At 48.8% G+C, this 12,338-nt stretch overlaps 1 protein-coding gene across 1 annotated transcript in view; it reads right to left on the reverse strand.

Moving 5' to 3' along the window:
• Positions 1-4,246: 4,246 nt before the first annotated feature.
• The window catches only part of ERICH6B (glutamate-rich 6B), a 54,980-nt gene continuing 46,888 nt past the window's right edge, over positions 4,247-12,338 (reverse strand). Inside the window, exons 14-16 of the mRNA XM_010854649.1 lie at positions 12,108-12,260; positions 5,490-5,715; positions 4,247-4,746 (exon numbers count right to left, since the gene is read on the reverse strand). Coding sequence (XP_010852951.1) covers positions 4,432-4,746; positions 5,490-5,715; positions 12,108-12,260 — 694 coding nt within the window. The 3' untranslated portion in view covers positions 4,247-4,431. The remainder of the gene's footprint in view (positions 4,747-5,489; positions 5,716-12,107; positions 12,261-12,338) is intronic.

Genomic DNA, 12,338 nt, shown 5'->3' on the forward strand with positions numbered 1-12,338 from the left:
TGGATCTCAAGAGTTGGACACGACTTAGTGACTAAACCACCACCAGGTTAGTTATAGAATGGACCAGAGTCGATGTCCCTGCGTCTCCTCATTGCTTAATTCAGAATACTCAACTGTTGCAGAATACATTCTTCTCAAGTATATGGGACATTTGCCAAGACAGACATGTGCTGGGGCATCAAACAACAAAACAGAAAACCCAAACACGATCTACAACAGTAGTTCTCAATAAGATGACCCCTGCCCCTGCCACCAAGAACACATTAGGCAACATCGAAAGACGTTCTTGGTTGTCGTGACTGGTGTGTATGTGTGCACAGGGGTAGAGGTTTCATTGGTTTCTATTAGTAGCTGGAGAAGCAACTAGAATGGCCAAATATTCTATGATGCATAGGCCAGCGTCCTACAATGCACAGTTATCCAATGTGGAGAGCGGTGGAGTTGCAGAACCCTGGGATATACACAGCAACCCCCAATCTCCAGCACTTGCTGTTCCCTCACCTGTTTTCATACCAACAAATGGTGTCTTTTGCTAGTTTATTGTCTGTCTTCCGCACTGCAGGTTGTAAGCTGCTCTGTTGACAGCTTTGTACCTGGTGCCTAGAACAGATCCTGCAGTAGATGCTCAGTAAGTACGGGTTGAAAGAATCCCCGTGGACCCAAGTCACATAGCCTTCCCTTCCCCATCCCATTCCTACCGAGTCCTGCCTGTCCTCTACCCCTCCTTCCCCCCTCCTTTATTCCCTCCCCTCCTCTATTTACAGTGCCATTGCTCTGAGTCAAGACCCTCATTTTCAATATTCCTTGCTGGGAATATTGAGGTATTTTTACTACAAGAACCTAGGCTTACTAACGCTCTCCTTTCCCTTTGCGTACAACTCCTGACAGCACGCAGGCTGTTCAGACCCCTGCGCATCTATGTGTCCAGCCCCATCTCCTTACTGCTCGTGCTCTGTATCCATCAGGGTCCTGGAGTGTAAGCATCAGAATGCATCATGTCTGACTGGAGCAGGAAAGGGCTATTGGAAGGAAATGCGGGTATGGGGGACAGACCAGAAGCCAGAGGACCAGAGGAATGAGAAGAGGAAGCTTTAGAGGTGCAGAGGTTTTGTCGTTGTTTCCAAAGCAGGAAGTGTTGGTGCACTGCCTTGGCAGTGTCCTGGCCTTGGCGTGATTGCAGCTGCTTCCGTCTTGGCCAAGCTGACTTTGTGTGTGTGTGTGTGATTCTCCATGCTTCATTAATGCTGGAGCAGGGAGAAGGAAGATCCTCTGTGTCAGTATCCATGGAGTGCCTCTCACCTCCAAATCCACCCCCTTTTGGCCCTGCTTTGAGATTCTGGAGCCAGGCCCAGAGAACATTTCTCCACCACCAGCTGGTGCAGAGTGAGGCTCTGTAGCGTGCTGATGCTGTGCCGACAGGCACGGGGGAGGGGGTTTCTCCTCCTACACTGCCCCGGGCAGTGGTGTGGGGCGGGAGGTGTGGGGAGGTCAGGGGGCACTTGCTGTCTCGTGAGTTCTCCTGCTACCCAAGCAGCAAGTGTCTGTGAACCAGCTTGTTGTTGCAGATGTAGTTGGCTAAGACACTGTAAAGAGGCAGGTCCCTCATCCAGCATGACTGGTGGTCCTATAAAAAGGGGAAATTAAACAAACATTTACTTGGCTGTGACGACTCTTAGTTGCAGCTCACGGGCTATCTAGTTGTAGCTCACAGGCTTATTAGTTGCTCCTTGGCATGTGGGATCTTAGTTCCCAGACCAGGGGTCGAACCCACATCCTGTGCGTTGCAAGGCTGATTCTTAACCAGTGGGCCATCAGGGAAGTCCCTGGAAAGGGGAAATTTGATCCAGAGGTGCGCACACAGGGAGAAGGCCATATGAAGACTGCCAGAGACAAAGGAACTCCTAGAAGCTGGGAGGTGGGCCTGGGCTACATTCTTTCCACACCCTTGATCTTGGACTTCCGACTTCCAGACCTGAGATGATCAGTTTCTGTTGCGTAAGCCACCCAGCGTGTGGTCCTTTGCTACAGCAGCTCTAGCAAGCTAACACAGAGGGTGGGGGCTGGGTTTTTCTAGTTCCTGGTCACCTAGCTGCTTTCACTACATTCTTCATCGGTTAGGGGCCTCACTTTTCCTTATGAAGTAGTCCCTGGCTGCTGGGTTATTCTGTCTGGTCCATGATAACACTCACACAGAGCAACAGCTGCAAGAGAAGTTAGAAATGCAAAAAATCTCTGTGAAATATCGCATCTAAGTAAGTGCTGGCAACAAGATATTTTAATGGTTAAAGATTTTTTTTAATATTTATTATTCAATTATTTGGCTGTTCTGGGTCTTAGTTGCAGCATGTTTGACCCAGTTCCCAGACCAGGGACTGAACCCAGGAACCCCAGCGTTGGGAGCTCGGAGTCCTAGCCACTGGACCACCCAGGGAAGTCCCTAAAGATTTTGAAGAGATATTTATTTATCTGCTGGGCTGTGCTGGGTCTTAGTTGCGGCACACGGGATCTTTAGTAGCAGCATGCGGGATCTTGTTCTCTGACCAGAGATAGAACCCGGGACCCCTGCATTGGGAGTGCAAAGTCTTAGCCACTGGACCAGCAGGGAAGTCAGAATATTTTAAAACAGGGAGCTGACCAAACCCAATGCCTCTTTGAGGCCACCTGTTGACAATCTCTGCATTATGGGGTGAGTCACGCTTTTGGGCTTCTTGGAAGGAGCAGGACCAGGGGAGGCACTGGCTGATGATCCTAAGCGCTCACAGCTGGGAAGCCCCACGCCGAGCACTTCCCCAACACCATCTGTTCTCATCCTCTACCTGCGAGCTGTGTTCTGTGGTTGTCCTCCTGTTACAGAGGAGGGAATGGAGTCCCAGAGGGGCTCCCTGCGTTGGTTGAGGTCGCACAGCTGGCATGTGGCGGTGCCAAGACCCCCACCAGGACCATCGGCTTCCAGGGCACATGTTGGAGAAACGTCGGGGCTTTGAGATGTAGGCAGGCCTGGAGGATTTATTTGCTGCTGAGACTCGACCCCGGAGCTTCTGTCTCCAGCGCCTGGTAAGAGAAGGGGCCCCTGCCCACACCCAGCAAAGGTGTAAACCAACAAGCTCCGTAAATGTGGAGGTTGGCCTGTGATGCTTTGCTCCCCACAGTGGTCACTGGCAGCGTTTGTGGCTCACCGCCTGGCAGCAAAGTAACTGTAGTAGTAGCTGGTGACGCTACGTGCCAATAAGATGTGAGAGTCAGAGGGGAAGTGGCCGGTAGGGCCCGCTGCTACCAGCCCGACCACCCCGGACCCACCCCAGGTGCACAGTTGTCTGGGTTTGGAGTGAGGATGGGACTTTGGTGAGGGTTTGGAGGCAGGAGAGCCCAGCTGCAAAAGTAGGGCTTGTGTGTCTGTTCACAGCAGGGATTGGCTAGTTGCTAGGCTGAGCAAGGAAGAAGGGGTTTCCCACACTCTTTTGGTTCAGGCTGCAGTTGGGGTCATTCTGGAAGGTCTGCAGTGTCTCAGGGATGTAGAAAAGGCATGCTGTACAGGACCCTCAGCTCCCAAACCCCCCTTTTCTAGAAACGACTGCCCCTCCCCATGCTTGACATCAACTAGGAGCTATGGTTAGAAGACATAACCCCGCCCTCCCTACCACACTGGATTGAACCAAGAGTGACCTAATCAAGCCAGGCCAATCGGAGACCACTGGAGTCTTTGAGAAAGATCAGGAGACAAAGCCACACAAACTGAGATGCCTAGAAAGCGCGTCTTTGGAATAAGACGAGTGTCGCTGAGCTGAGAATGATAGTCCTGGCTCTGGAGGCCTCCCACGCACCAGTCCTTTCTGGACCGGAGACCCACTGCACCTTCCACCCAGATCACACGTTTCCCATTTTGCTTTACCTACTCGAGTTGGTAACTGTTACCAGTGACCAAAAGGGGCCCAGAGATTGAAGAGGCTTCGATTGTGGGTCCTTTTGGGCTTCCCTCCCCCAGTTGAGGGACTGGCTGCAGGCTGGTGCTGCTTTACTGAGTGAGTGTCCCTCTGACTTGGCAGGGGCGGAAGAGGGGGTGTTTGTGAGGCTACTGTTTCTAGATCCATTTTACAGGTGAGGAAACCGAGGGAGGAAACTACATGCCCAAGGTCACACAGTCAACAATGGGTGGAGCTAGGCTTTGAGATAGTCTGTGTCTTGAGTCAACCCAAGGACTAGAAAGAACTTCTGCATTCAAATGACCAGTAGAAGCCAGCGGGACAGGTGTTGACATGTATTCTCTGAAACAATTTGCCTCTGATACCCTCAGGGCACATGCTTAAGTCTTCTGTGCCCAGCCACAGGTGCTGTCAGTCCTGTCTCTGCCCCCCACCCCCCAGAACTCTGCCCCACCAAACCAAGGAGCTGTGGTAGGTACCAAATTACAAACCAGCTCTCATGAGATACAGCTTAGGGCTTTGGGGGTTTCCTTGGGGCTTTTGACAACTCCACCTCCCCCAGACATCCAGCACCTGCCAAAGCCCCTCTGGGACAACTGGGTGATGGCTTGAGCTTGGCGGGAGCGAGCTCCTGCTCGGACCTGTGTCGCCTTGTTGGCAAGATCTTGATGCACCAAATGAAGTTTTCCAAGTCGGGGATGGTCAACAGCCTCAGGATCCTACTCATTTTCCCCAGAAGGATCTGGATCTTCTGAGCCGTGGGGCTGACTTCCATCTCCAGAACTGATTTCTTTCTCATTTCGCTCAGCACCTCCAGGGTAATGTACTGGGGGAATTCACAGAAGGCTGGGTGAGGATTAACGTTGCCTGGATACCAGGTGCCCCCCACAGCAGGACTGGGACCCTGTGGGCAGAGTCTTCTTGGACCCTTCCAGGACCGAGTCTCTCCAGGGCAAACCTGAGTGCCCAGTCCTGCCACCAGTGACGTTTCTTCTGCTTCCCCAAGACACTTGACCTGTGCCTCTGGACACACAGGCTACGGTGATTGGGCTGAGGCCACATGCCAACCTGACCCCAAACCAAAGGCTGTGCCCTCCTGGGGGCATCTGGCTGCTCCCCACGGACTCCCTAGCGCAGCAGGAGACAGCCCTGCCACAGCCAGGGGGCCAATGTCTGCCCGTGAGCCCCACCTCCATCTGGGGCTCCCCTGGGGCCTGTCCAGGATGAGGATGTCAGTTTCCTCAACTCTGAATCTCAGGGTGTTCGGATATTAGCTGATTGCCTCTTTGTTTACATACGTCGTGTTGGCTTCTGCCACACAACGTGAATTGGCTGTCAGTGTCCCCTCCCTCTTGAACTTCCCTCCCACCCTCCACATCCCACCCCTCTAGGAAATGACGGCCTTTGTACCTGGTCACACGTGGGTCCCTGAAGCTGGTCTCATTTCCCTAGGGGCTGGGCTGAGGCAGAACATAGCCCGGAGGCCAGGGCGTGGACCACCCCCAACCCGCAGTGGCCAGGAGCAGGTGGTTCCCGCCTGGCAGACAAGGTGGGGAGTTGGGGCCGAACCTTGTACTTGGTGCCCAGGTTTAAGCAAATGTGCTTCTGGTGGTGGGTGAAGTGGAAGATGATCTTGTCCTGGCTCCTGATCTGCACCTTGATGTACTGGTTGATTTTCAGGGAGATGGGCTGGATGGGGGGCGCGTGCACGTGGAGGCTGAGATCCCACCAGTTCCAGGCCTTCTGGTACTCATCTTTGGCGAAGTAGTAGCCCAGGTTTTGGCTCAGGCTCAACCTAGACCAAGAAGGCATCAGGCAGCCGCAATGCTGGGCCCGGGGTGGGAGGGGCTGGGGGGCGTGGCCTCCCCCTGCAATGCAGGCCTGCCCTTCCCCAGCTCCCGCCTGGCCCAGCCTCTGCCCCCAGAACCCAGACTAGGTGCAGCCCCTCAGCCAAGGCCTGCCCCTAGCCCCTCACACCCAGTCGCTCCTTTCAGTTCTGGGTCATGTGTGCTTTTGACCTCCTCAAGGCTTTGCCATGCTGTTACCTCTCCCTGGAGAAAGTGTTCTTCCAGCCTGTGTGGTACAGTGGGTTCTAAGTCTTGGCTTAAATGTCACCTCCTCCGAGAAGCCCTCCTTGACCAGCCCCTCTGGGTCCCAGTATGACAATTCAGCCTTAGTTAGGTTTCTTCGTATAATTTACTAATACACGTTAATTCTCATTATTTGCTATAATTAGATTCCATAAAGTTGCCTCAAACACGGAGTTAGCAAATAGTAAACCATTGCTCCCCAGGGAAAGAGGTGTGTGTATATACATTATGGGGACTTCCCACGTGGCTCAGTGGTAAAGAACCCGCCTGCCAATGCAGGAGACGCAGCAGACGCAGGTTCGATCCCTGGGTCGGGAAGATCCCCTGGAGGAGGAAATGGCAACCCACGCCAGTATTCTTGCCTGGAGAATCCCATGGACAGAGGAGCCTGGCGGGCTAAATTCATGAGGTCGTAAAAGAGTCAGACATGACTGGGCAAGCACCGCAGCAGCACACACATGGATACGCTCACGTCCTAGAAACACCCCATCCTGGCTCCCACCAGCCCCAGGGCTGGACTTCCCAGCACCACCTGCCCTTCCCCTCCTGGCTCCATCCCGTTTCCCGTGTTAAGAGCTGCGTCAAGAAAGCAGAGCAGCTGGGAACGTGCGCACCAGGCAACTCAAATTCTGCCCCGTGCACGTTTGTGACTCTATGTAACGTGTATACAGGCATCCTTCCCCTGGAAGCAACGGTTCAGCGTTTGCTAGTTCATGTCCTGGAGACTTGACAGAACTGAACTATCTTGAATAATGAGAATCGGCCATCCTTGCTTATCATCCGTCCTTCCCACTAATATGGAAACATAATTGGAAGTCCGGAGTGCAGGGTCCCCATCTGTGTGGCTCCCGGGCGGATGCTGTCCCCGCACGGCGCCTGGTGCCCGCATAACCAGCCGTGGGTGAGTGTGGACTGGTGGGTTCCTCCCTCTCCCAGCCCAAGCCCTGCTCTCCTGCGAGCATCCTCTCCTGGCATTTCAAGCCCATCATATATCCGTCTGCCCTGGCTTCTGCTTTTCACATCCCACGGGTCTGTCCTGAGAACCGGTGCAGAAGGTTTTCTCGGGAACTGAACACAGAAGGGGAGAGAATCTGAGCCCTGGGCTAGTCAGGAGAAGGCGGGCTTTGGGGCAGCCTGGGTCACTCAGATCACCTGCCAGGCCTCATCCAAGCTGTCCAGGGGCCTTTAAGTTCGGCTCAGAGGGAGAGGCCGGCTCAGACCTGCTCAGGGCAGCCTCGGTCACCTTCTGGTCAGTCCCCAACACTAGGTCCTCCTGTTGCTTCCCACTCCCATTGAGCCAAGTGCAAACTATTAAGTCCCTTCACCGTTGAGCCCAGCTTGTCGACCACACCCCTCTTCACCTAGCCGAGAATCTGTGATGCGTGTAATGAATTAGAAAAAACCTAGACTTTTGTAAAGCAATTATCCTCCAATTAAAAAAACAAACAACAAAAAAAGACAAAACAACCCGGACTCTGGAGTCAGACTTCCTAGGTTCATAGCCTGACTTGGTCACTTGCAAGCTGTGTGACTCTGGGCCAGTTACTTAAACTCTCTGTACTTCAGCTTCAGTGGTAAAATGCAGATAATAACAGTATGTTGCTCATGGGGTATCTGTGAGGATGAAGCACCTGTACAGAGAAGGCCCCTCTCCAGCCCCGCCCCAGACGGGCAGAATCGGAATCTCGAGGTAGGGGGCAGGGAACAGCCTTTCCCCAGCTCTCAGCACCGCCCTTCCCCCTGGGTTTGGGTGTGCTGCCCTAAGATGTGCTTTCTCTTGCAAACTTTATTTGATCATTGAAAATACTGCTTTAGTTCAAGCCGAGTCAAAAATTCCATAAAACCTCTTTCCTGGGACTTTATGTATGACTCGGGGCAAACGACTCATCATTTTTTCTGCACCCAAGTTAAAAAAATAAAGTCAGCCACTGTTTCCACTGTTTCCCCATCTATTTGCCATGAAGTGATGGGACTGGATGCCATGATCTTAGTTTTCTGAATGTTGAGCTTTAAGCCAACTTTTTCACCCTCCTCTTTCACTTTCATCAAGAGGCTTTTTAGTTCCTCTTCACTTTCTGCATAAGGGTGGTGTCATCTGCATATCTGAGGTTATTGATATTTCTCCTGGCAATCTTGATTCCAGCTTGTGCTTCTTCCAGCCCAGCGTTTCTCATGATGTACTCTGCATAGAAGTTAAATAAGCAGGGTGACAATATACAGCCTTGATGGACTCCTTTTCCTATTTGGAACCAGTCTGTTGTTCCATGTTCAGTTCTAACTGTTGCTTCCTGATCTGCATACAGGTTTCTCAAGAGGCAGGTCAGGTAGTCTGGTATTCATGGGAAATAGATGGGGAAACAGTGGAAACAGTGTCAGACTTTATTTTTGGGGGCTCCAAAATCACTACAGATGGTGATTGCAGCCATGAAATTAAAAGATGCTTACTCCTTGAAAGGAAAGTTATGACTGACCTAGACAGCATATTAAAAAGCAGAGATATTACTTTGCCAACAAAGGTCTGTCTAGTCAAGGCTATGGTTTTTCCAGTGGTCATGTGTGGATGTGAGAGTTGGACTGTGAAGAAAGCTGAGTGCCAAAGAATTGATGCTTTTGAACTGTGGTGCTGGAGAAGACTCTTGCGAGTCCCTTGGACTTCAAGAAGATCCAACCAGTCCATCCTAAAGGAGACCGTCCTGGGTGTTCATTGGAAGGACTGATGCTAAGGCTGAAACTCCAGTACTTTGGCCACCTCAAGCGAAGAGTTGACTCATTGGAAAAGACTCTGATGCTGGGAGGGATTGGGGGCAGGAGGAGAAGGGGGCGACAGAGGATGAGATGGCTGGATGGCATCACCGACTCAATGGGCATGAGTTTGGGTGAAATCCAGGAGTTGGTGATGGACAGGGAGGCCTGGTGTGCTGCGATTCATGGGGTTGCAAAGAGTCGGACATGACTGAGCGACTGAACTGAAGTTTCCTTATCAAGAAAATAAAAGCAGATTTTCCTCATGGTCTCTTGTTTCCAATATTTAACGATATTTAGGAGAAGAGCCCCTACTGTGTGTAGCAGATACTGTTGGAGATAAAGTTTCTTGGCCCCATTCCTTGGTGCTTCTTGTATGCAGTGCTTTCTTCTCACTTTAAGACAGCAAAGTCTTTCTTTTAAAAACACTTTTCTTATTGACATACCGTTGATTTAAAATATTTGTGTTACACTGAGGAAACCAGAATTGAAAGAGACACGTGTACCCCAATGTTCATTGCAGCACTGTTTATGATAGCCAGGACATGGAAGCAACCTAGATGTCCATCAGCAGACGAATGGATAAGGAAGCTGTGGTACATATACACAATGGAGTATTACTCAGCCATTAAAAAGAATACATTTGAATCAATTCTAATGAGGTGGATGAAACTGGAGCCTATTATACAGAGTGAAGTAAGTCAGAAAGAAAAACACCAATACAGTATATTAATGCATATATATGGAATTTACAAAGATGGTATTGATGACCCTATGTGTGAGACAGCAAAAGAGACACAGATGTATAGAACAGTCTTTTGGACTCTGTGGGAGAAGGTGAGGGTGGGATGATTTGAGAGAATAGCATTGGAACATATATATTACCATATGTAAAACAGATCGCCAGTCCAGGTTCGATGCATGAGACGGTGCTTGGGGCTGATGCACTGGGATGACGCTGAGGGAGGGATGGGATGGGGAGGGAGGTGAGGGGGGTTCAGGATGGGGGACACATGGACACCCATGGCGGATTCATGTCAATGTATGGCAAAACCCACTATAATATTGTAAAGTAATTAGCCTCCAATTAAAATAAATTAAAAGAATATTGTGTTAGTTTCAGGTATATATATAGCAAAGTGACTCATTTTATATACAGATTCTTTTCCATCATAGGTTATTATGAGATATTAGTTCCTTGTGCTGTACAGTACATCCTTGTTGTTTATTTTATATAGAGCAGTGTGTATCTGTTAATACCATATTCTTAGTCTGTCCTCCTTCTACCCTTTCCCCTTTGGCAACCATAAGTTTGTTCTCTCTGTCTGTGAGTATGTTTCTGTTTTGTGCATAAATTCACTTGTATTATTTTTTTAGAATTCACATATAAGTGATATATATTTGTCTTTCTCTGACTTAGTATGATAATCTCTAGGTCCATCCATGTTGCTGCAAATGGAATTATTTCATTCTCTTCTATGGTTGAGTAATAGTCCACTGTATATATATACATATATATATACACACATACACACACACACACACACACACACACACACACACACTACATCTTTACCCATTCATCTGTTGATGGACTTCTTTTTGGATTAGGTTTTTCACCTTTTCTGGACATATGACCAGGAGTGGGACTGCTGGATCATACGATAGCTCTATTTTTCGTTTTTTAGGAACCTCCATACTGTTTTCCATCGTGGCTGCACCAGTTGATATCCCCACCGACAATGTAGGAGGTTCCCTTTTCTCCACACCCTCTCCAGCTTTTATTATTTGTAGACTTTTTAATGATGGCTATTCTGACTGATGTGAGGTGGTATCTCACTGTACTTTTGATTTGCATTTCTCTAATAATAAGTGATGTTGAGCATCTTTTCATGTGCCTATTATCCTTCTGTAGATCTTCTTTGAAATGTCTGTTTAAGGTTTCTGCCCATTTTTTTTTTTTTGGTAGGTTGTTTTTTTTTTTTTTTATATTAAATTACATGAGCTGTTTGTATATTTTGGAAACTAAACTCTTGTTGGTTGCATCATTTGTAAATATTTTCTCCCAGTCCATGGATTGTATTTTCATTTTGCTTATGGTTTCCTTTGCTGTGTAAAAACTTTCAAGTTTTATTAGGCCCCATTTGTTAATTTTTGCTTTAATTTCTTTTGCCTTGGGAGACTGATCTAAGAAAATATTGTGATGATTTATGTCAGAGAAGATATTGCCTATGTTCTCTTCCAGGAATTTTGTGGTGTCATGTCTTATATTTAGGTCTTTAAAACATTTTGAGTTTATCTTTGTATATGATGTGATGGTGTGTTCTAACTTCATTGATTTATATGAGGCTGTCCAGCTTTTCCAACACCACTCGCTGAATAGACTGTCTTTTCTCCATTGTATAGTCTTGCCTCCCTTGTTGAAGATTAATTGTAGATGTGTGGGTTTATTTCTGGGCTCTCTGTTCAGTCCCAATGATCCATATGTCTGCTTTTGTGCCAGGACCACACCGTTTTAATTACTGTAGCTTTGTAATATTATAGACATCAATTTCTATACAAATGGCCCTCCAGGAAGAGCAGATACACCTGAGAAGAAAGTAGTCAACTAGCAAATGGTGTTGAAAACCTCATAACAGGGAAAATATTCCTAAAAACCAAGGCCTGGAGGGTGAAAATATTTCTTTGGAATTAAAATTTGGCCTTAACTATCAAGAAGTATAAAGTTGGCTCAAGAGACTAGGCATTCTCCACTTTGTGACCACTAGAACAGAAGGCAAGGGAGAAATCCTGAAAAGACAGAGTTCTTACACCAAAGAGATGGAGAAAAGTTCTAAAGTGACTGAATTACCTTGAATGGGTAAGATGAGGTTCCCTACCATTACCAGAAACGGGAACATAACAGCCAAGTTAGTTACAATGAAATTTTTAGAAGTTATGTTTTTAAAATACAATACATGTACCTCCAGTGCACTAACCATACCTTTCTTTCAGCGGCACCTGGAACAGAGGGGGCACTGGATCTTTCTAAGGTCATTCTCGTGAAGTTTGATTCTTAAGTGAGAGGAGACGAAACCCAAAGCTTACTCCAGCTTTTGAGTCTGTGACTGCTATGTCTTGGAGGGGAAGCAATGGTGCAAAAAGGCTGAGGCACCATCTGAGGTCAGGGACCTGTCTTACAGGCTCATCACGACACCCAGCTCCCCACGTATGGGTTGGACGGATGAATTCTAAGTGAATGAGCGAGAGAAAGGCTTACCCAGAAAGAGGACGGCTGTGCAGACTGGGAATCAAAACCTTACTCACAGTGCTTCTCCGCAGGGAGGGGTGTTTGGGACTCATGCCCCAGGCTTACCAGATGTCTCCATTTTCATCATGGAAGGTGGCATGGCCAGAGTTGTTGATAAAGGCCCGGATGCATGTTTTTGCACTGTCTTCCAGAATGATGTACGTGAACTTGCCCTCTTTTATACTGAGGATGAGCATAGCCAGGTGTCCTGATGGGTAACTGGGAGATGGTTAAGGCACAAGTAGTCCCTTGGGGTCCCCTGCAGAAGGCAGAGAGCCCTGCAGAGCGATGCAGGCC

Source organism: Bison bison, unplaced genomic scaffold (genome assembly GCF_000754665.1).
Source record: "Bison bison bison isolate TAMUID 2011002044 unplaced genomic scaffold, Bison_UMD1.0 scf7180017864345, whole genome shotgun sequence".
Taxonomy (NCBI): domain Eukaryota; kingdom Metazoa; phylum Chordata; class Mammalia; order Artiodactyla; family Bovidae; genus Bison; species Bison bison.